Genomic DNA, 25365 nt, shown 5'->3' with positions numbered 1-25365 from the left:
ACCAATTTGTTTTTTTGTGCCATCCAGAAAACTCCAAAGGACCGCCCCCCCCCCCATTCCAAGCTTTTTTGTCACCAATCCTTTATCTGAAAGTCTCCCATAAGTTGATCATTTGTGTGAAGAAAAGTGTCCTAAAGTTATTTGACACTATGTACCTATGAGCTTTTGTTCTACTCCTGAAATACTTCTAGATACTTTTCTTATCCCTTTGATAATCACCTCCCCGCCTCCCAGCCTCCCCGAACAGGCGCCGGAATGTGGCGACTAGGGGCTTTTCACAGTAACTTAATTGAAGCCTACTCGTGACAATAAGCGATTTTCATTTCATTTCATTTTTCAAATGCCTCTTTTAAAATGAAAAGCCCATGTTTCTCCACGACAACAATATCCAACTTAATTGAGATAGCACCTTTAACATAATAAAGTGCCTGCCGACACATCTCAGAGGCATTATAAAATATGACAATCACCCAGCCACTTAAGGAGATATTGGGACAGATAACCAAAAACATAGTGTGCTAAAGGAGAAAAGTGAAGTAGAGAGGTTTAGGGAGGGAATTCTAGAGTTAGAGCCCAGACAGCTGAAGGTATGGCCACCAGTGGGGAACGATTAAAATCAGGGATACTCGACGCTAGAATTCAAGGAGTACAAATATCTTTTGAGTGTTGTAGGGCTGAAGGAGTTTACAAAGGTAGGGGAGGGACCAGATCATAGAAGGACATCAAAACCGATCATTCAAGCTTCCAACACTAACCTCTTCTCTGAACGGTTTCAAGAATTTGAATGTCACTCTTGTTTTTTATGTGAATGGTAGAACCCTCAAGAGTATTGACAGTCAGGGAGGTCTTGGTCCACAGGTCACTGAAAGGGGCAACGCAGCTGGAGAAGGTAGTCAAGAAGGCATATGGCATGCTTGCTTTCATTGGCCGGGGCATTGAGTGTAAGAATTGGCAAGTCATGTTGCAGCTGTATAGGACCTTAGTTAGGCCGCACTTTGAGTATAGTGTTCAATTCTGGTCGCCACACTACCAGATGGATGTGGAGGCTTTAGAGAGGGTGCAGAAGAGATTTACCAGGATGTTGCCTGGTATGGAGGGCATTAGCTATGAGGAGCGTTGAATAAACTCGGTTTGTTCTCACTGGAACGACGGAGGTTGAGGGGTGACCTGACAGAGGTCTACAAAATTATAAGGGGCATAGACAAGAGTGGATAGTCAGAGGCTTTTTCCCAAGGTTGAGGGGTCAATTCCTAGGGAGCATAGGTTTAAGGTGCGAGGGGCATGGTTTAGAGGAGATGTACGAGGCAGGTGGTGGAAGCAGGGATGATAGTGACCTTTAAGGGGCATCTTGACAAATACAAGAATAGGATGGGAATAGAGGGATACGGACCCTGGAAGTGTAGAAGATTTTAGTTTAGACTGGCAGCATGGTCGACAGAGGCTTGGAGGGCCGAAGAGCCTGTTCCTGTGCTGTTATTTTCTTTGTTCTTGGTGACCAGCACTAATCAATTTATGGCCAAATTAAAATAAAGTTTGATCAGTACCACCATATTGTGTGCCATTTGCATAAATATTTGGTGATACTGGAATTGAATTGCACTATTGCGAATGCACTGCTTTGTAGGGCATAGGAAAGAGGGTATTCATGCTGAACAGTGGTAAAATAGAAAATCTGATTCAAAAACTATTGTGCCAGTCTGCAACTAAACCTTAAGTAGATAAAAATAAAGGTTGAAATTTTATGGTAAGAATAACAGTGAAGCAACCACAATGATTTTCAGCATCCACACAAGTGCGGCTAAATGGGAAACCATTTTAAAAATGCTACATGATATAGAGTACAGGCATCCTTTTGGCTTGCTCCTTTTTATATTCAATCATTATTAGGGAATAATAATTTACAGAAACACTATATTGAAATATAGCAGTAGTAATACTAGCAGTCAATATTTTTCATTCTGTGATTTTTCTGAAATGATATGTAATTTAATTTTGCTGGAAATTTTTAGATTCTTACTGTGAACATGTGCCTCTTGATGGTCCACCTTCCTTTCGTGGCCAGTCAGTGAAGTATGTTTATAAATTGACAGTTGGCTGTCAGAGGGTCAATTCTCCAATCAAACTTCTGCGGGTTCCTTTTCGGGTTTTCGTTGTTTATGGTAAGTCTGAGGCAAACATAGCTGACCTATTAGGAGCTCCAGGTAACTTGTAAGATATCTAATTCCATAGGCAGTAAAATGTCTGTTGGATTGTGTATTTAAAAATTGAAATGCTCTTTTCGGGGCAAGAGACTATTATTTTCTCTTTAAATTTGTGTTAGGTTCCTCCTTTAGAGCATCAGTGATTGGATTGGATTGGATTTGTTTATTGTCACATGTACCGAGGTACAGTGAAAAGTATTTTTCTACGAGCAGCTCAACGGATCATTAAGTACATGGGAAGAAAAGGGAATAAAAGAAAATACATAATAGGGCAACACAAGAGACAATGTAACTACATAAGCACCGGCTTCGGATGAAGCATACATGGTGTAGTGTTAATGAGGTCAGTCCATAAGAGGGTCATTTAGGAGTCTGGTGATAGTGGGGCAGAAGCTGTTTTTGAGTCTGTTCGTGCGTGTTCTCAGACTTTTGTATCTCCTGCCCGATGGAAGAAGTTGGAAGAGTGAGTAAGCCGGGTGGGAGGAATCTTTGATTATGCCAGTCGTGGGAGAGGGCAGAAAACGGGACCTGGAAGCACCACTAGCACTGGGACAGATCATGGACAGCATTAGCTCCATGCAGACGGGGAAGGCGCCGGGACCGGACGGATTCCCGGCGGACTTCTACAAAAAATTTGCGACAGCGCTGGCCCCGCACCTGCGGGAGATGTTCACAGACTCACGAGCTAGGGGCACACTGCCACCAACGTTAGCACAGGCCTCAATCTCGCTGATACCCAAGAAAGACAAAGACCCAACGGAATGTGGGTCATACAGACCCATATCTCTGCTGAACGCAGACGCCAAAATACTGGCCAAAATCCTAGCCAAAAGGCTAGAAGACTGTGTACCTGAGGTGGTCACAGAGAACCAGACGGGCTTCGTCAAAGGTAGACAGCTTACCTCGAACATCTGGCGCCTGCTGAACGTGATAATGACCCCCTCTGGGGAGAGAACACAAGAGGTGATCGTCTCCCTGGACGCAGAAAAGGCCTTCGACAGAGTCGAATGGAAATACCTCATAGAGGTACTGGAGTTGTTCGGGCTCGGAACAGGGTTCACCGCTTGGGTAAAGCTCCTATACAACGATCCCATGGCGAGTGTACGGACCAACAATACCAACTCCCAATACTTCCAGCTGCACAGGGGCACCAGACAAGGATGCCTACTGTCCCCGCTGCTGTTCGCACTAGCAATCGAACTGCTAGCAATCGCGCTCAGGGCAGCAAAAAATTGGAGGGGGATCCGAAGGGGAGGCAGAGAGCACAGAGTCTCACTCTATGCAGATGATCTGCTCCTCTACATCTCGGACCCACAAAGCAGCATGGACGGAATCATTGTGCTCCTGAAAGAGTTTGGAGCCTTCTCGGGCTACAAACTCAACATGAGCAAAAGCGGGATCTTCCCAGTACACCCGCAAGTGGGGGGGGGGGCAGCACTAAAGGGGCTGCCATTCAAACAAGCCCGACACAAATTCCGCTACCTGGGGATCCAAATAGCCCATGACTGGAATGGGATCCACAAATGGAACCTCACCAGCCTGACGGAGGAAGTAAAAAAGGACCTGCAAAGATGAAACACACTCCCACTCTCCCTCGCGGGGAGAGTCCAGACGATCAAAATGAACGTACTGCCCAAGTTCCTCTTCCTGTTTAGATCCATTCCGATCTACATCCCCAAGGCCTTTTTCAAAGTGCTGGACAAACTTATCATAGCGTTCGTATGGGGGGTAAAAATGCTAGGATCCCAAAGAAGGTCCTACAAAAAACAAAATCCAGGGGGGGGGCTAGCCCTCCCGAATCTACAATTCTACCACTGGGTGGCAACAGCCGAGCGAGTAAGGGGATGGATCCAGGAGCCAGAAGCCGAGTGGGTGCGTGCGGAGGAGGCCTCCTGCATGGGGACCTCCATCCGGGCCCTCGCCACGGCAGCACTCCCATCCCCACCTAAAAAGCACTCCAGCAGCCCAGTGGTGACAGCCACCCTCCAATCCTGGAACCAACTGCGGCAGCAATTTGGCCTGACCAAAATGTCGGACAAGGCTCCCATCTGCAACAACCATAGGTTCACACCAGCACTGACTGACGCCACCTTCGAAAGGTGGAGGCAGGACGGGGGGACACTGACAGTCAGGGACCTATACACGGATGACAGGATCCAACACTGGACGAACTGACAGAGAAATTTTGGCTAGCCGGGGGGGAACGAGCTACGGTACCTGCAGCTCAAAAACTTCCTACGAAAGGAGACAAGGACGTACCCACAACCGTCATGACAGACACTACTGGAGGACCTGCTGGACGCAAGTATCCTAGAGAAAGGGAACTGTAGCGACATGTATGACCCACTGGTAGAAAGGGACGACACCGTACTGGACGCAACAAGAATGAAATGGGAGGACGACCTGGGGATTGAGATAGGGTGGGGACTCTGGAGCGAAGCACTGCATAGGGCCAACTCCACCTCCACGTGCGCAAGGCTCAGCCTGACGCAACTAAAAGTGGTACATAGAGACCACTTAACAAGAAATCGCATGAGTAGGTTCTTCCCGGAAGTGGAGGACAGATGTGAACGGTGCCAAAGAAGCCCGGCCAACCATGCCCACTTGTTCTAGTCTTGCCCCAGACTTGTGGAATACTGGACAGCCTTCTTCGAGGCTATGTCCAAAGTGGTGGGGGTGAGGGTGGAGCCATGCCCAATAGTGGCGGTCTTTGGGGTTTCAGACCAGCCAGATCTATTTCTGGGGAGGAAGGCGGACGCCCTTGCCTTTGCCTCCCTGATCGCCCGCCGTAGAATCCTGTTTGGCTGGCGGTCAGCAGCACCGCCCAGAGCTGCAGACTGGCTGTCCGACCTCTCGGAATCTCTCCAAATGGAGAAAATCAAATTCGCCATCCGAGGGTCAGACGACGGCTTCCACAGAACGTGGGAGCCATTCATGCAATTGTTCCGGGACCTGTTTGTGGCCAACGAACAAGAGGAAGAATAGTCGGGTGGCCAAGAATCAGGGGAAAATGGACGGGAATCGGGGGAAGGTAGCCGGGGAGGGGGGTGGGGGGGAGGGCTACGGGTTCATTATGGGGGTTTGATGGCTAGCTAGGGCCCAAAACCAAACTGTAAATAAATGCCTATAAACATGTGCCTCGGCCATATTGGGGAATGTAAAATATGTATGCCGGCTAAAGGGGGCGGCCACAGTTGTTATTATGAAGATGCTTACCTGTAAATATACATGTTAATTTTTGCGTGGCTTTTTTTTCTAATAATTTGTAATTTGTTGGATATAAAATATAAAAACACAATTAAAAAACATTTCAAAAAATCTTTGATTATGCAGCCCGCTTTCCCCAGGCAGCGGCAGGTGTAGATGGAGTCAGTGGATGGGAGGCAGGTCGTGTGATGGAGTGGGCGGTGTTCACCACTCTCTGAAGTTTCTTGCGGTCCTGGGTCGAGCAGTTGCCATACCAGGCTGTGATGCAGCCCGATAGGTTCTAATCTAGGTTTCTGTAGGGATGGTCCTTTGACAATCCAGGATTTCCCCCCATTCTTAGTATTACCATCCCAGATCAAAGCCCAACAGTGGCTAGAGTACTGACAGAAACCCCAATATTTTGTAAGACTGTGAAGAAAGAATTCTTCACCCCAGGAGTGTTTGCGCAAAGAAATAGGGACACATTAAAATCTTTAACATCACACCTGAAAGTAGCTTGCAATCACCCCTTAAACAATACTACTCAGCACAGTGACTACAATACTCTTACTTGCTATCTTTATTCCCAGTTAAACAAGAAAATAGACAATCTCAGCTCTTAAACCACCCTTAAATACCAATGGTTGCAGAGTTACTCTTTGGGAAAAAGATATCTCAATACTGCTTTACAGAATGGATCTGACTCTGGTCCGAACCCCTGCAGAAACTCTGATTGAATGTGTTCAAAAGCTGTTTGAACTGGCTTGTTTCAGCTCCCTCTTGTCCTCCGACAAGTCTGCACTGCTTTAAATATAGTCAATCTCTTTTGACTAACTTTTAGAGAGAGCAGAACTGTTTCACTGTGCATACCTTCAGCCAGATCAGAACTGAACTGAAAATACTCTCTCAAAATGCCTGATACCTTAGCCCCCACCCAGAAATGACATCATCCCACCAAGCTGAAAACGAACTCCCCAGGGAATCCCCTTAATCAAAATAAAATTACATTAGCCTAAACTTTGATGGTGATTAATTGCACCTCAAGCTACTGAAAGCTTTGTTGTCTTTCAACCCAATATTCTTTTTAAAAGCATGACTTCAGCAGTCAGACGCACTCTAAACCCACGTTTTTAATTCTTCACCCAATACGTATAATCCAATATGGATGAAATTCCTACACTCATTTCATTAATCATTACCTTGCCAAACCAATCAAATTGAGAAAGAAATACGGTATAGATGTATGTTACCATCCCAACACAATTATAAATGATGTACATTTTTATTGAAAATGTTTTTTTTTAGCTTTTAATATTTTATATCACAATTTCACATGGCTAAACAAGACCAACACATATGTCAACAAAAGAAGAAGTTCCAACTGATTGCTGTAACAATGCCCCCCTTCACAAAAATACTTCTCTTGCAGACTTTACATTGCCAGCTTTGGCCAAAACATGTATTTACAGTGGTTTATGTACATTGTGGTTCAAGGATTAATTTGCCAGCAAACTGGTCTCTTGTAGTTTTCCTCCATTCTGTCTGTCTCCCTTGTTTCGCTTCGGTGCATTTGTCCCCCCCCCCACCCCATTTCTTTCCCTTCCTTGTTCCGTGACTTCTCTAAATCGTAGCAGTTGTGGATTTGGAAAGTGCTGCCTAAGGAGCCTTGGTGACTACCTATGGTGCATCTTATAGATGGTACAAACTGCTGCTACTGTGGTGGAAAGAGTGAATGTTTGTGGAAGGGGTGCCAATTGAGCAGATGCTTTGTCCTGGCTGCTGTCTAGTTTATTGAGTATATTTGGATATTGCCCACTTTGGATACTCCCAATTTGGACTTCAGACATTGTGCCAGTCGGGTGACTAATCTGGTACTGCCCAGTTTTCAGATGGAAGTAAAAGTGAAAACTTGTTTGTGGATGTGATATAAATGTGATGTGAGAAGAAGCTTTTTCACACAACGAGTTTGGATCTGGAATGCGGTTCCTGGAAGTATGATGGAGGTAGGTTCAATTGAGGCACTCTAGGGCATTGGATGATTATTTGAAGAGGAACAGTATGCAGGGGTATGGGGAAAATGCAGAGGATTGGCATTAAGCCATAATGCTTGTTTGGAGAGCCGGTACAGACACAATGGGCCTAATTATGCGCCGTAACAATTTTGTGATTCTTTCTGATTCTGTGACGTGACTGTATAAGTAACTAGATTTCATTCATCAATATACTTTGCATTGTAGTAAAATGTAATTTCTTTCACATGAGGGTTAGAAGATTACCAGTTTCCTCCAGATGAAGCTGTCGCACCTACAAACCCATTTTTGGATGAAGATGAGAACATTAAAAAAGACACTAGATTAGTAGACTTGGCAACAGAAATGCTGATGAGCAGCACATCTCGCCGTAGTCTTCGTGAGTATTTAATAATGAAACCAGCATTAGATCGAGACTATGATTTCTTGCAGGTGCTCTTATACCCTTCATATGTAGAGCTTCTGCAACTTATTGATGAAATTGTTGATTTAAATTGAGAGTGGTTTAACCAAGATAAGAAAGGAAAAGGTGGCTGTAATGGTCTAAAAAATGTCTTGTTTTTATGCTGAATACCCTTCAATTAGTTGTCACAATCCAGACAATGTACGTCTTTTGAAGTTCAGAAAATAACTTGTAAAGATAATTTTGCTCTGCTCAACTTTTTAATTTTAAAGTTTGCTAAAAGTGATTCCACTTTAAACTGATTCTATCTTGAACATTATTTTTCTTGTGGCTTCAACAGTACCAAAAACAACATCAAGAGATTTGCCTTGAGTTCTAAGCCTGGCTCAATGAAGGAACAGGTGTAATATCAGTAGAGTTACCAACCTGAAGTACTTTAGAAATCTAACCATAACTTTTAGTTTTCTTGTATTGCCAGGGTGTCTGGTCTTCTTAGTGACTGCATCATAGAACAGTCAAAAATAATTGCCCTAGACTGATGGAAAAATAAATTAGCCGTCAATTATAAATAATAATAAATCAATAAATTGTTTAGATGGAAGGTTACTTTGACCTGACACATTAACTCTGTTTCTCTCCAAGGATACTGCTAGATCTTCTAAGTATTTTTAGTGGGTTTTTTTTTTTGTTTTTATCCAACAAATTTTCATAAAAGCACATACTGTGTTAAGAAAATTACTCTGTTAGAAATTATTAGTGATAAAACTTCTGTTAGCATGTTTACTATTGGTCTTTTAATTTCTATGAATTAACGTATATGTTCCATATTAGTTTACTCTAATATTTGGGAACAAATATGTAGTGGTTATTTACTTAATTCTTAATCTAAATGCCTGGGCTAATGGTCCCGAGGTCGGAGTTCAAATCCCACCACGACAGCTGGGGAATTTTGTTTTAATCAAATAAAATCAGGAATAAAGAACTAGAATCATTGACAGTGGTCATGAAAATACTGGCTTGTTCTAAAATCTAAGTAATGTTCTTTTGGTAAGGGAATCCCTACCCAGGCTGGCCCATATGTCACTCCAGACTCACAACAATTTGACTTTTTCTGCCCTCTCTGAAATGCCCTAAAAATCCACTCAGTTGTATTCAAGAAGAAGGGGCACCACTTTCTCGACTCCAATTAAAGATGAGCAATAAATAATGGCCTTAACATTGCCCACATACCATGAATCAATTTTTAAAAAAATTATAATTATCATGCAGTTGGGGAGATGCAGTTGGTCTGTTAAGCACTGAACTGTGGGACAAACTATATTTTTTAATACTCTAAATATACATTCTACAGAACTTGAAAAGGGATGGGGAGACCATGGGTCTTTGTATTGACCAAACATGCGTGAAGCAATATTAAATGAACAAGATTTCAGAATCCACATGAATTATTATAATAATATTGTGCTTCTGCTTAAAAAATACTTTGATTAATATTGTTTTGATATTCCATTTAGATTTGTATAACATTACTAATATCCGTGGGAAGGTTGGAAAATTTAGCATCTTCAAAACCATCTATAAAATTGGAGAGGATGTAATCGGCACATTTGATTTCTCCGAAGGAGATATTCCATGTTTGCAGGTCAGTATATTTTGTACTTGCTAGGCTTGGTAATTTAACTGTATACTGCAGATTTGTGATCCATCATTGTAAAACTATTTTGATAATTGTCTTGTTGCCGAGAGTGAGGCTAAAACAGCTAATAAAAATTCAAGTATGTTTGTTTCAGAGCTATTTACTGGCCAGTTACACAAAGGCATTTGATTCCTGGTCTGTACTAATGATGCGGTTATGGGGAGATGGCAGGAGAATGGGGATTTGATTGCATTAGCGCGAGATGGGGAGTTAACTTTTTATTGCGTTCATGGGACGTGTGCACCACTGGCTAGGCCATCATTTATTACCCGTTCCTAATTGCCTTTCAGAAGGTGGGGATGTGCTTCTTTCTTGAACTGCTGCAGCTCGTATTGTAGGTACTTCCCCAGTGCTGTTAGTAAAGGCATTCCAGGATTTTCACCCAGAAACAGTGAAGGAATGGCAATATATTTCTAAGTTAGGATAGTGTGTGACTTTGAGGGAAACTTGCAGGTGGTGGTGTTCCCATGCCTTGTCTTTTTTGGTCATGGATTTGGAAAGTGCTGTCAAATGAGCCTTGATGAGTTGTTGCACTGCATCTTGTAGATTGTGCAAACTGCTGTCACTGAGCGTCGTTGGTGGGGGAAGTGAATACTGGGGTGGATGGTGTGTCAAGCAATCAAATTGCTTTGTCCTGGATGGTATCCAGTTTCTTGAGTGTTGCTGGAGCTAGACGCGCACAGGTAAATGGAGAGCATTCCGTCACACATTTTGACTTGTGCTTGTAGATGGCGGACAGGCTTTGGAGAGTCGGGAGATGAGTTACTCACTGCAGAACTCCAAGTCTCTGACCTGCCCTTGGAGCTGTGGTATTTATATCACTGGTCCAGTTTAGTGTCTGGTCAATGATAACGCCCTGGATGTTGATAGTTAATAAGACCATAAGATGTAGGAGCAGAATTAGGCCATCGGCCCATTGAGTCTACTCTTCCATTCAATATGTTTCTCATCCTCGTTCTCCTGCCTTCTTCCCATAACCCCATATCCCCTTATTAATCAAGAATATTTAATGATTCAGCAATGTAAACCATTAAATGTCAAGGGGCAATGGTTAGATTCTCTGATCATAGAATTCCTACAGTGCAAAAGGAGGCCATTCGGCCCATCCAGTCTGCACCGACCCTCCGAAGGAACATCCATCCGAAGGAGCATCCACCCAGGCTGGCACCGTGACCTATTCCCGTAGCCCCACCAAATCATTTTGGACACTAAGGGGCAATTTATCATGGCTAATCCACCTAGCTTATTCGCCTTTGGACTGTGGGAGCAAACCAGAGCACCTGGAGGAAACCCGAGCATGTTAGAGATGGTCACTGCCTGACACTTGTGTGGCATGAATGTTACTTGCCATATGTCAGCCCAAGCCTTGACATTGTCTAGGTCTTGCTGTAAAAGGGCACTGACAACTTGAGTAGCTGAGGAGACACATGGTGCTCAACATTGTGCAATCATCCACATATACTTCTCACCTATGATGGAGGGAAGGTCGCTGATTAAGGAGCTGAAGATGGTTGGGCCTAGGGCACTATCCTGAGGAGCTCCTGCAGCAATGACTTGGTCTGAGATGATTGATCTCCATCAATTACAATTACCTTCCTTTATGTTAGGAATGACTCAACCAGTGGAGAGGTTTCCCCCCTGATTCTCATTGACTACACCTTTGCTGGGCTCCTTGATGTCACGGTCAAATACTGCCTTGATGTCAAGGGCACTCACTCCCACCTCCCCTCTAGAGTTCAGCTCTTTTGTCCATGTTTGGATCAAGGCTGTAATGAGGCCAGGAGCAGGGTGGCCCTGGTGGAACTCAAACTTATTGTTAATGAGCAGGTTATTGCTGATTAAATGCCACATGATAGCACTGTCACTTTCCATCACGATTCTGATGATTGAGAGTTGACTGATGGGACGGTAATTGGCTGTGTTGGATTTGTCTTGTTTTTTTTGTGGACCGGATATGTCTGAGCAATTTTCCAGATCGTTGAGTAGGTGCTAGTGTTGTAACTGTACTGGGCCGACTTGGCTAGGGATTTGGTTAGTTCTGTAAGTCTTCAGTACTGTTGCCAGGGCCCATACCCTTTGCAGTATCCAGTGCCTTCAGCCATTTCTTGATATCATGTGGAGGGAATTCAATTGGCTGAAGACTGGCATCTGTGAGACTGGGGACCTCCGGAGATGGCTGAGATGGATTATTCACTCGACACTTATGACTGAAGGTTGTTGCGCAGGCTTCAGGCTTGTCTTTTGCAAAGGTGTGCTGGGCTCTTGCATCATTGAGGATGGGGATATTTGTGGAGCCTCCTCCTGCAGTGAGTTGTTTAATCGTCCACCACCATTCATGGCTGGATGTGGACAGACTGCAGAACTTAGATGCGATCTTTTGGTTGTGGAATCGCTTTGTTCTGTCTATCGCATGCTGCTTCTCTTTTGCACACAAATAATCCTGTGTTGTAGCTTCACCAGGTTGACACCTCCTTTTTAGGTATGCCTGGTGCTGCTCCTGGCATGCCCTCCTGCACTCTTCATTGACCTAAAGTTGATCCCCTGACTTGGTGGTAATGGTAGAGTGGGGGATATGCCAGGGCAAGAGGCTACAGATTGTGGTCGAGTACAATTCTGTTGCTGCTGATGGCCCACAGCACCTCATGGATGCCTAGTTTTGCATTCCTAGACCTGTTCAAAATCTTTCCCATTTAGCACAGTGGTAGTGCCACACAACGTGATGGAGGGTGTCCTGAAGGTAAAAACGGGTTGATTACAATTTGCATTAGCGCTCCTGGGACAAAGAAGGAGGAGAGAAGAAAAAATTATTAGTCTTTGTTAGTCCCCTTTGTTTCTCATTATTGCCCAATGCTCTTTTTTGAAATATGTCCAGAGATGGGGGCCTCACGGTAGCATGGTGGTTAGCATCAATGCTTCACAGCTCCAGGGTCCCAGGTTCGATTCCCGGCTGGGTCACTGTCTGTGTGGAGTCTGCACGTCCTCCCTGTGTGTGCGTGGGTTTCCTCCGGGTGCTCCGGTTTCCTCCCACAGTCCAAAGATGTGCGGGTTAGGTGGATTGGCCATGCTAAATTGCCCGTAGTGTAAGGTTAATGGGGGGATTGTTGGGTTACGGGTATGTGGGTTTAAGTAGGGTGATCATTGCTCGGCACAACATCGAGGGCCGAAGGGCCTGTTCTGTGCTGTACTGTTCTATGTTCTATGTTCTATGTTTGCTGAAGGTGGGTTTGAGATCCACTGTCATGCCTCCATTGCCAGAACTCGGAGTATTCAGTCACTTGCTAAAGATACTCATGAAATGTCAGCACCCCTGACACAGTGCCTCACGTAGGATTTGTATCTCCAGGATAAATTTATGTAGTTCTTTAGTTGGAAAGATGCTGCGAGTTAAAAGCATGAAGCTGTGCTTCCCATGAATGTGGACAGATTCCACAGCATGATAGAATATTTTGCATGGAAATGTCAGACACCGCTGAATTGGGAGATAGAATCGGGAGAGAAATTTCTGCACAAATGTGTCTTTCACTACTTTAGTTTCTGACACATCTACAGGATGACGCTTGTTTTTTTTTGTCCTTGCTGATGCCTTCTAATTTTCAACATGAAATAGTAATTGTTTCCAGTTAAATAATATATGTGACTACAGGGCTTAATTTCCACAAATGTGGGCGCTAGGCTCAAGTATTGCTTCTGCAGTCGTGGCTTGATAAATAAAACTTATTTGTCAGTTTTCAATGTGGAACATAGTCATTAACGATGGGAATTAAAATTTAAACAATTATTTGAGTTTAGTTTTAGCTACTAATTTGAGTGCCAGTATTCTTATTTGCAGTTCTCAGTGTCTTTACAAACTGAGGAGCATGTACAGGAGGAGTACCAGAGAAAACCAAGGCAACCTCTTTCCCTTAGTACGCATGCTCGACACCAGGAGTCATGTTTGCACACTGCCAAGACTCACTTCAGTTTACCTATTCCACTTAGCGCCACACCTAGTTTCATCACCAGTGTAGGTAAGTGTGTATCATTTATTTTATTTATGTGGTTATACGGTATATATATTATAGTATTTTGTGTATTTAAGGAAACCTAAATTTCTCTGCTGAAAAAGAAATCAAATAGTCATGTTCATCAGGAGCATTGCAAGTTAGCAAGTAACCACGATAGCTCTTGCTCACACAGCCGGTCTTATCCCTTCAAACAGTAAGTAGATGCTTCAGTAAATTTTGGTTTCTGGTCCCTTGAAATGCAAGTTACTAGGGCTTATTACAACTGCATAATTAAATAACATTAATCCAGTGCAATGTCATCGGCAATCACCGACTCACCATGATGAGCCAACTGCAATGATTGTCATTAGATCCTCAGCATCATAATATTAAACCCAATTGTTAAAAACTTATTTACAATTTTAACCAACTAAATGAATCAGTTAATCAGATTTTTAAAAAAAAAGAGTATCCAAATTCTTTCCCAATTAAGGAACAAATTATCATGGTCAATCCACCTAGCCTGCATATCTTTGGGTTGTAGGGATGAGACCCAGGTAAACACTGGGAGAATGTGCGAACTTCACACGGACAGTGACCTGGGGCCTGGATCGAACCCAGGTCCTCAGCGCCGTGAGGCAGCAGTGCTAGCCACCGTGCTGCTCGCAATTAATCCGATCTAAGGGATGAAATTAAAATTATATACCGAGGGGTAGTTACACTAAAAGGTTCTGACATCTTCAGGAAATTAAAATCTTCCCTCCCTATAAGACAAAATGATAAGGTGAGTAGCTGATGAATCTTTGGTTACTTAAGTAGTAAGTTCAGTAGTCCCGAATAAAAAGAAGCCTGGAGAGACAGCTCAGACCTGTGGAGTGCACGCCCCTTTCCATGTGGGAATTCCACGTGCATTCATGTGCTCTGGACAAGGAAGTGTCATCAGCTACAGCTGCTTGAGCTATGGTTTCGGTGCATGAGCAGAACCTGGCATCACTCATTTGCGTGAGGTTGAGAGTTTTGTGTATAGCATGAGGTCGTAGATGTGGTTATTCCACAGCTTTAAGATATGCGGGCAGTTTGTAGTATTCAATTCTGAGAGTGATGGTTCTTCTGCAGCCAAAGCAAAGTCCATGGTACCATGGATAGCCTGGTTGTACAGGGGGAAGCAGGAGGAAGTTTGCAAAATCAACAGTGATAGGGGATTTGATTGTCAGATTGGTGTTTCTGTAGCTGTAGACGTGAATCCAGGATGGTATGTTGCCTGCTAGGTGTCAGTGTCACCCTTGAGTGGTTGCAGAACACTGAGGGAGAAGGTGAACAGTCAGCCTCGTGATCCACATCTGTTCCAATAGATAGTTAGAAAAAAGGATAAGGTCCTGCAGGCACAGTTTAGCGAGATAGGAAAGAAACTAACAGGTTGAAGGTAGTAATTGCCAAATTACTCTCCGTATCACATACTAGTGAATATAGAAATAGGGTGGTAGAGCTAACTGCGAGGCGCAGGAAGGAGGGTTTTAGATTTCTGGGACATTGGGACCTATTCTGGTGGCGTTGAGATCTGTACAGGGCAGACTGGTGTCACCTGAATAAAGATGGGACAGTATCCTGTGGGATGATTCACTCGTCCTATTGCAGAGAGTTTTTCTTTTAACAGACAATTTTATTGAGGTATTTTCGGCATTGTAAACAGTAACAATATTAGCGTGCAGATACCAATTACAAAAACATAGTGCAAATAACAGTACCACTCTCACAAATAGACCCACCTATTCATCCTCCCTACTCCACACTACTCTTACCCCCCCGCCATCCCCTGCTGACGATTAGTTCCCCGCGAAGAAGTCGATGAATGGTTGCCACCTCCGGGTGATCCCCGTAAGGCAAACTTGATTTTTTTCCAAGCCGAGAAAGCTTGCCATGTCCAACAGTCATACTTCGGTCTTTGGGGGCTTTGAGTCCCTCCAGGCCAACAGTATTCGTCGCCGGGCTATCAGGGAAGCAAAGGCCACAACGTCGGCCTCTGTCCCCTCCTGTACTCCCGGGTCTTCCGACACCCCAAAAATCGCCACCTCTGGACTCATCGCCACCCTTGTTTTCAGTACCCGGGATATGACGTCCACAAATCCCTGCCAGTATCCCCTGAGTTTTGGACATGCCCAGAACATGTGGACATGGTTCGCTGGTCCTCCCCCACATCTAGCAAACTTGTCTTCCAGCCCAAAGAATTTGCTCATCCGGGCCACCGTCATGTGGCCCGGTGAACCACCTTGAACTGAATCAGACCGAGCCTGGCACATGTTGCGGTTGCATTTACCCTCCTCAGAGCGTCTGCCCATACACCTCCCATAACTCCCCACCAAGCTCCTCCTCCCACTTAAGTTTCAGTTCCTCGGTCCCTGTGTCCTCCGCTCCCATAAGCTCCTTATAAATATCTGAGACTCTCCCCTCTCCTACCTCACCCCTGGAAATTACCCTGTCCTGGATCCCCCTTGGTGGAAGGCGTGGAAAGGACGGGACCTGTCTACGTACGAAATCCCGCACCTGCAAGTACCGATGATCATTTCCCCCTCACCAGCCTGAACTTCTCCTCCAGCGCCCTCATGTTCGCGAAGCTCCTTTCTAGGTATAAGTTGCCCATCCTTCCCACCCCCGCCCTCCGCCACGCTTGAAACCCGCCATCCATTTTCCCCGGGACAAATCGGTGGTTGTCTATTGCAGAGAGTTTAAACTAACTTGGTAGGAGGAGGGGAGCCAGGAAATATTAGCAAGGAGTGGGAATTCGGAGAGATCGCACTAAGTATGAGGTGGGGTCAGAGTAAGAGGGAATATAATACGGTCTAAATAACATTTACTTTGCTTATGATAAATCAGGTTGGTGAGCTGCAGGCACAGATACTCACATGGGAATATGATATTGTGGTGATGGTGAGGAAGTGAACAAACGAATATGATGGACAGTAGGACCCTGAGGGTAATGAGTTCACAGACAGAGAACAAAGGGATGAGCACAGCATGGCTAGGAAGGGGGAGGGGAGCTTTGCCTCGTGGAGAGAATAGTGAAAAGGATGCTGGGTAACAAGAGGCCAGGATTGGGAAAATGTGAAGTGAGCCAATCAGGATATATGGCCAGGTCAGAAGGTGTATACATTGGCCTATGGGAAGCTTGTATGCGAATCTTGATGTGATTCAATCAATATGTGCTGTGATTTCTTTGTCTTAGCTCTCACTAACTTTTGGGAACTCTAGAAGACAGCTGTGTTCTAATGTCCCACGAGTGAGTCAGCCTTGCAAGCTGGTGGGAATAAAACAATAATTGATACCTGCTAATCCATCTCAGATTTTATTGAGTCCAGACTGGCAACAAGGAATCAGGAATTAACATTTGGTGCCGAAACCCTGGATTTCTCCAGATGCTCGCCTCTCATCTGCGAAATCAGAATTGGACTGCTCTCGGAAGGGGAAAAAGGAAATGGGCCCACGGTATGAGTAGATAAAATGCGCCATATCGATTTTCCTGTCTCTCGTATTCTGCTAACAGTCTAATCACTCGCATTTGATCAGGTAAGATCGTCTCGACGAAATCAAAGGTCAGTCTGGTGGATTAGAAAAATTGATTTCAGTCAATGCAGGTACGGCTGAGGGTTGGAATGAGGTAACAATTCAGTTGGTGACTGATGGAATGTTGCCTGGTCCGTCAGTTGCATGTGAGTAGAAAATTAAAAATTGGTTCTATTAAATGACACTTTAATTCGGTTAAGGTCTTTATCGGGTTGATGGGATGTCGCAGAAACAGTTCAGTAACGACCGCTGATGAAATGTTTGGGGACAGTTCAATTCCGTCCAATTCGAATTGGCTAAAATTGGTAATATTAAATTGCACTTTAATTCGGTTAAGGTCTTTATTGGGTTGATGTGAAGTCGCAGAACAGTTCAGTAAAAGACCGCTGATGGAATTTTTGCGGACAGTTCAATTCCATACAAATATAATTGGCTACGTTAACATCTATTGTTGGAAGATATGGTTTGTTTGAATGAAACAAAGAATTAGGAGATGAATGGCCACTAGGGGGAACCAGAGACAAACTTGTGTAGTTCGGTTGGTTGAGATGAATGAAAGTATAATGATTTGAATTCCTTTTGTTTGAATGGAGATTTCCAATGAATGAATGAGTCCGTTTAATAAGAATTTGTGATATCCTTTGGTGTTCCTAGTTTTGTAAAATGTTGTGTTTTGGGAGGTATTAAAGTGAGATTTAAAATGAGGTAAGTATTTGAACGTTCTTTAGAAACTTAGTAATAATGATTAACATTGTGGGAGTTAATTAGCACATAATTCTCAGGAAGTAAACAAAAGTGAAATCAAAATGTATAAATTAGGATTTATAAATGATTAGTTGCAACTTGGCATAGTCTTGGCTGCTAAAATAAATAAATAAATAAAATAGTTTCACATCAATTAGAAGTTATAAATGGCAGGCAAGAAATGTGATCAATATTATGAGGCAGCAACTTAGTATGCTCAGCACTAAATTGGTCTTCGCATAAACACAAAGAGAAGTTTTACTCCCAAGCAGTCAGAGCTCTGTGCAGGCAATTACTTTGAAACTAACCGGTTGAAATTGATACGGCACAGCTCCACCAGGGTCCTAGTGCCCGATGCATCGCAAGAAAGTTACTAGAAAAAGGAATGAAGTTTAGAGGGTTAACTACATTGTAGAAGGGGCTTTAAGGAATAAAGATATTAGACCAGAAGTTAGAGATTACATTATAGAGGGGGTATCAGGCAATAGAAACGTTAGACCTGAAGTTAGATTAGGAGAATTACTTGCAGTATCAGGAAATAAGAACCTGATGACAGGGAAAGATTCAATAAAATTAAGAGGATGCGGGAAAAAATTAGGATATTAAAACCAATTGATGACAGAGAGGAAGTGTGGGTGAAACTGCCGAATAAAACCACAGGAGAAGTAATCGGTGAGGCTGTGACAGGTAAAGACAAAATCATAAAAAATTCCTGATTCAAAAAAGGATAGGGCTTGGTACTAAATATTTCTGGCCAGGAGGTGTTCAGGCAAGATCAAGAGATGAAGAACGGAGTACAGCAGGAAGTATGTTAAGCCTGTAAAAAATCCCAGTTCAGCCTCAACAGCAGTATTATGTCCAAGTATCTAAGCAAGAATCTGCCTTGGAAAGGGTCCAGAGGAGGTTCACAAGAATGATCCCTGGAATGAAGGACTTGTCATACAAGGAGCGGTTGAGGACTCTGGGTTAGTACTCTATGGAGTTTATAAGGATGAGGGGGGAATCTCATTGAAACTTACAGGATACTGAGAGGCGAAGGTAGAATGAATGTGGAGAGGATCTTTCCACCAGTAGGAGAAACTAAAACCTGAGGGCACAGACTCAGACTGAATGGATGATTCTTTAAAACAGTGATGATGAGGAATTTATTCAGCCAGAGGGTGGTGAATCTGTGGAACTCTTTGCCACAAAAGGCTGTGGAGGCCAAATTAGAGTGTCTTTAAGACAGAGGTAGATAGGTTCCTGGTGAATAAAAGGATCAGGGGACATGGTGAGAAGACAGGTGAATGGGTATGAGAAACATATCAGCCATGATTGAATGGTGGAGCAGACTCGATGGGCCGAAAGGCCTAATTCTGCTCTTATGTCTTATGATCTAACCGTACTTTAGGATGCATATGAAGGCATTAGAGCAGGTGCAAAAAGATTCACAAGAATGGTTCCAAGGATGAATAGCCTCAGCTACATGGATAGATTCGAGAAGCTGGAATTGTTCTTAAGAAGATTAAAAGGAGACTTGATAGAGATATTTAAAATCAATAGGAGAGTTGACAGAATAGATAGGGAGAAACTGTTCCCATTAGCAGAAAGGTCAAGAACCAGACGACATCAATTAAAGGTAACTAGGAAAAGAAGCAATGGTGATAGAAAGAAAAACTTTTTTCAAAACAATACGTGGTGAGGATTCAGTATGCACTGTCGGGCAGTGTGGTGAAGCAGATTCATTTGTGGCTTTCGGAAGAGAATTGGATAATTATCAGAAGTGAAAATATTTGCACGGCTACTGGAAAGGGTGGGGGGAGGTGAGTTGCTCTTGCAGAGAATTGACACAAACATGTAACCATTCCATGTTTCTATAAAGCTCTATCCTGGATCTTGCAAATTGAGTACTGCATAAGATTTCAAATACATGTTCCACTTCCCAATTTTCTTCCCTTTGGAGGGTAATGCTGATTCATACTGGCATGATCACTGTGAGCCTGCAGGACGAAATCACTTATCCAAGTAGAAATTCCATGTGCGAAGAAGTGGATGCGTGTTCAGATTCTGATTTTCACTCTCCTCTTTTGTGGAGCTTGTTCATTAGTGATCAAAAACAAGGGCCGGGATTCTCCCCTACCCGGCGGGGCGGGGGATTCCAGCGTGTTGGAGTGGTGTGAACCACTCCGGCGTCGGGCCGCCCCAAAGGTGCGGAATTCTCCGCAACTTTAGGGGCCAAGCCCTCCCATTGAGGGGCTAGGCCTGCGCCAAAGTGGTTCACACTCCGCCGGCTGGCGTGAACGGCCATTGGCGCCACGCCAGCTGGGGCCGAAAGGACTTCGCCGGCCAGCGTAAGTCTGCGCATGCGCCGGAGCATCAGCGGCTGCTGACGTCATACCGCCGCAAGTGCAGGGGAGGGGGTCTCTTCCGCGTCAGCCATGGCGAAGGCGGAAGAAAAAGAGTGCCCCCACGGCAAAGGCCCGCCCGCCGATTGTTGGGCCCCGATCGCGGGCCAGGCCACCGTGGGGGCACCCCCCCCGGGGTCAGATCGCCCGGCGCCCTCCACCCCCAGGACCCTGGAGCCCACCCGCGCCGCCAATCCCGCCGGTCAGGTAGGTGGTTTAATCCACGCCGGCGGGAGAGTCCTGTCAGTGGCGGGACTTCGGCTAATCGGGGGGCCAGCCGACCGCCGCGGGGAGCCCGCCGAACGGTGCAGGGGGCCCGCCGACAGGCACGACGCGATTCCCGCCCCTGCCAAATCTCGGGGGGCGGAGAATTCGGGACACGGTGGGGGCGGCATTGACGCCGGCCCCAGGCGATTCTCCGACCTCCCAGGGGGTCGGAGAATCCCGCCCAAGAATTGACACTATTCCCCTTATCCTCCCACAGTCTGCCCGTTGGTATGTGAACCAGGGCAATGCGGTTAATTGTAGCACCTATATTTCTGTCCTGATTGAGATCAGATCATTCAAAACAAACCATGATTGAACTTGTAACTATTCTGATGTGTATTGTTTAATTTTACACGAGGCAAACTTGGAGAAACGGTGTCCTTTTGTGAGCAAATGCATTATCTTCCCTTGACTGGTTCAGCTGGTAGCATTCTTGTCTCTGAGTCAGAAGGTTGTGGGTTCAGGTCCTGCTGCAGGACTTGATTACATAAATCAAGGTTGATACTCTGGTACAGTATTGAGAGAGTGCTGCACAGTTGGAAATGCTGTCTTTCAAATGAGATGTTAAACCATGTCTGGCCTCTCAGTAAGGCATAGTGCCTTGGCACAATTTCAAAGTGCTATCCCTGGTGTCGTCGCCAATATCTATTCCTCGAGCAACATCACCAAAACAGATAGTCTGGTCATTTATCACATTGCTATTGGTCAGAGCTTGCTATGTGTAAATTGGAACATAGAACATACAGTGCAGAAGGAGGCCATTCGGCTCATCGAGTCTGCACCCACCCAATAACCCCTCTTAACCTTTTTGGTCACTAAGGGCAATTTAGCATGGCCAATCCACCTAACCTGCAGGTCTTTGGACTTTGGGAGGAAAACGCAGCACCCGGAGGAAACCCACGCAGACACGGGAGAACGTGCAAATTCCGCACAAGACAGTGACCCATCAGGGAATCGAACCTGGGACCCTGGCGCTGTGAAGCCACAGTGCTAGCCACGTGTGCTACCATGCTGCCACATTTTAATTTATAGCAATTTTCCAATGACAGTACTTCCAAAGTAGTTCATTATCTGTAAAGTGCTTTGGGACAGCTTGTGTTGTGAAATAGACATCTGTCTTTTAATGTACTGGTATGTGTAGCGTATACTTGCATGTTATCATTGTAGGTTCAAAACCCTCCAATGTCAGGCAACGATCATCTCCAACAAGGGGGAATCCAACCATCTCCCCATGATATTCAGAGGCATTGCCATCGCTGAATCCCTCACCATTAACATCCTGGGGTTATCTTTGACCAGAAACTGAACTGGACAAGAACACCACCACCTTCAAGTTCCCGTCCAAGCCACAAACCATCCTGACTTTGAAGTATACGCTATTCCTTTACTGTTGCTGTGTCAAAATTCCCATCAGTGCTGTTGGTGTATCCACATCATGTGGACTTCAGTGGTTTAAGAAGCTGCTCACCACCATCTTCTCGAGGACAATTAGGAACGGGCAATAAATACTGGCCTAGCCAGCGATGCCATATTCTGTGAAAGAAAAATGTTGAGTGATCAGAAATATTTGATCACATCGTACCTTCATATTCTGAATGAAATACTACCATCTCTTGACATCAATACTTGCTTATTTCCAAGAGTAGTCACTGGAAGATAGTCGGGAGTAATAACTCTTGACTAACCTAGCTTTCTAAACTCCACCAAACATAAACTCCACCAAACATAAACTCCAACGTATCTGCACAACACCATCTCAAATCCTAAGCCTTGTTCAGCTATGATACCATCTTCATTGACCTTTTAATAGCTCCCTATTTATTATTATTTTTTATTTATTATCCCAGTTTATTATCCCTGCTCTCATCTAAATCTGCAGATTTGTGTGTTTTCCCAGTGGCAAAATCGTCAACATCACAGACCTCTTGAAATTCTTCTGAAGAGACTTTTGAAGGAAGGTGGTGGGGTTGAGTGAAGAGAGCCTAGATTTTTGACTTGTTATCACCTGTATTTCCTTCTCCAAGCCTTGTTTGATGTCTGAATTTCTCTTTTGGTTTCCTCCCTCCCTCCGTCATGTAAAATACACTAGGCATTTTGCCACATTTATGTTGTACATCGTGAGTTATTGTGATGGTCGGTTGTTATTGAGTGTCATCTTCAGGAAAGAGGAATGATTGAGAAGCCTGAAGTGACTACATACAAGAAATATAATTGTTTAAACTGATGCACTGTAGCAAGTAATCTTAATATTTCAGATTTTAAAAAATCCTTGCATTTTGTATGATTTTAAGTCATAGGTTTGTTACATGTATTGAAATCTTTAACGCTTGCTTTTTATTTTCAGTGTCTTTAAGGTGGCGCTTACATTTTGAGTTTGTCACAGCTCGTGAACCAGTGGAACCGCCTACTGTACTTGAGAACCAGTCGGAGATAATTACTTGGACTGGGGCTGGAAAAATAGATGTGGACACATTCAGCTGGGATCTACCCATGAAGGTGCTTCCAACTAATCTTGTGCTTGCATCTTATGTGTCACAGTTTGCATCTTCTAATTCCATCAGTATTTGAACTTGATTTTTTTCTCTTCAGTTAAGGAAAAGTACTTTGAAAAATTTTCAATGGCTGAATTTAAAAAGGTCTGGATTTAATAGCCAGCAATATTACAACAATAACAAATAGAAAAGCAAGGATTAACATTGCCATAGATGCTCCAAGCACATCAGGTTTTGTACTGCAAACAGGGGTCACTAGAATATTTCACAATGTGAGATACCAGAATATTATTCTGTAGAAGTGAGCAGTATCATTATTTGGGGGCAAAAAAGTGAAAAGCAGGATTTATGGTGACTAAATATTCTTTTAATAACTACTTTGAAAGAGGTCAGGGGAGAAACAAACTAACCTTCCATATTTTCTTCTGTCAATTTCAAAAATTCCTTAAGTTGAAAACTGGTTGATCTGTAGATTTTGTATTGAGAAGTATTTTGCACATACTAAGCGGTTTATGGCTTTTGCAGATAATGGGTAAGTACGAATAAAAAATATAATTGAAATGTACTTTCCATTCGGTTATGGATTTTCATGTCACCAGTTTGAAGCCCATTAATAGAAAGTACTACAACTTTACATCAGTACTCATTCTAGTTTACATGTACATAACTTTTAACACCTTCTTGCTGTTCTTGAGAATTTAACATTTTGTATTAAAAGTATACTTTATTAATTGTATTGGAACACACCAATAAATAATTCTTGTTAATCAAAATGGCATTAAATATCTTAAACCATCAAAACAAGTATTTGTTTTGTGTATTCCTGGAAGATTCACAGTATCTGCATGTCACTATATTTTACTTATTATTGTTTGGATACTTGGCCATTGTTGAATCCAAAAGTGTTGCCAGGAGGAATGATCGATAGGCGGAAACTAAAGCCACTTGCCTTTTGCTGACCAACCTCTTGTTACAGAAGCGTGATCATTTTTGCTTTTTTTGAAACATAAAGGTCATCAAATTATATATCTTTGTCTCTTTCACAAATAATTTCCAGGAGGGATACATTTCTGTGAAATGTCTCTATTTTATATGAATGTTACATTTAATATGATGTAGTCTTAATTTGAAATGGGATTAGAAAATTAACCATTTATTTTTGTCTGCATTGTTGATCACTCAACCCTGATACCTGGTGAAGGCCAACGACTGCACATGTCAGATTTAAAATTTCTTGCAGCTTATTTTATCACCTAATTTTCTATTAATTGTGACTGTTTAATTAAAATCCAATTTTTGTCTCCAAATTTGTCACAAGCAAGCATTTATTCTAACTTGTACATGGCTGTATAGTTAATTGTTCGGGCATCTGGCCCCATTTCAAATCTACTTGCTTTTAGTGCCCTTCCGTTGTGGAAGCATAAACTCAGTTGGAATCTCAGCATGGAGGCCACACACAACTCTGGACTTTCCATGTGGGAAATAGTCTATTTATTGCATAAAATGACTCCCAAGAACTCCCTCAGCATATTTACTCACGAACAGTATGTTGTATTTAAAATTGAAAAAGAGCTTTAATCACAATGGTGAATGCTTCAATATTTGCTGTTTTCCAGATATTGTGCAATAGCTAAAGAATAAAACATTTCTGATTAATTTGTTAAAATCATATTCTAGGCAAACCAAATGTTTTGTCATCAAACTGTAAAAATTTAAAACTTGTTACATTAATAGTCACATATGGTTAATTGTACGTTAAAAACCATACCAGCATTTGATAATCTCTCACCTTTTAACTCCTGCAATCTCTCACCTTTTAACTCCTGGAAGACGTGCTGTTCGGTAGAATTCTCCCTCAGTGTACCCGAACTGGCGCCGGAATGTGGCGACAAGGGGCTTTTCACAGTAACTTCATTGCAGTGTTAATGTAAGCCTACTTGTGACAATAAAGATTATTATTCTTATTAAAAAGAATATTCTATCTGTCTTTCTGCCAAAGGAGATAATTCAAGTGGAAATATTGCCCCACATTATACTCATCTGCCATCTTGCACACTCATTTAAACTGCCTACATTCTTTTGCAACCTTTTTGTGTCCTCCTTGCATCTTACATTCTCACTTAGCTTTTTGTCATGCACAAACTCCGACCCCTCATTTAAATCATTGATATAGATTATAAATAGCGCCATAAATAAATGGCATCCCACTAATTACATACTACCAAACTGAAAATGATTTATTTACTTCTATCTGTTAAGCAATCCTCAATCCAAGCTAATATATTGGAAAAAAAATAAGTCTACAGAAGAATAGATACTGAGATGGGAAAAGGGATCAATGATAGAAGCAGATGAACTGCATGTAAAGCTTGAATCTGAACTCTGGATTGAGCATGAGACAAAGACTACTATCAAATTGAA

At 43.3% G+C, this 25365-nt stretch overlaps 1 protein-coding gene across 2 annotated transcripts in view; it reads left to right on the top strand.

Annotated features, from left to right (window-relative positions):
- rgp1 (GP1 homolog, RAB6A GEF complex partner 1) overlaps nucleotides 1-24251 on the top strand; it is a 35079-nt gene extending 10828 nt beyond the window's left edge. Inside the window, exons 4-8 of one of the 2 annotated variants that reach the window (XM_038790753.1) lie at nucleotides 2010-2159; nucleotides 7656-7796; nucleotides 9335-9462; nucleotides 13346-13523; nucleotides 22797-24251. In XM_038790753.1, coding sequence (XP_038646681.1) covers nucleotides 2010-2159; nucleotides 7656-7796; nucleotides 9335-9462; nucleotides 13346-13523; nucleotides 22797-23020 — 821 coding nt within the window. In that variant the 3' untranslated portion in view covers nucleotides 23021-24251. Of the gene's footprint in view, nucleotides 1-2009; nucleotides 2160-7649; nucleotides 7797-9334; nucleotides 9463-13345; nucleotides 13524-22796 lie in introns of both variants that reach the window. The other variant, XM_038790752.1, reaches the window with a different exon arrangement.
- Nucleotides 24252-25365: the final 1114 nt, after the last annotated feature.

This window comes from Scyliorhinus canicula, chromosome 3 (assembly GCF_902713615.1).
Source record: "Scyliorhinus canicula chromosome 3, sScyCan1.1, whole genome shotgun sequence".
NCBI lineage: Eukaryota > Metazoa > Chordata > Chondrichthyes > Carcharhiniformes > Scyliorhinidae > Scyliorhinus > Scyliorhinus canicula.
The sequence above is the reverse complement of the archived record's forward strand: the minus strand, read 5'-3'. Positions and strand labels throughout refer to the sequence as shown.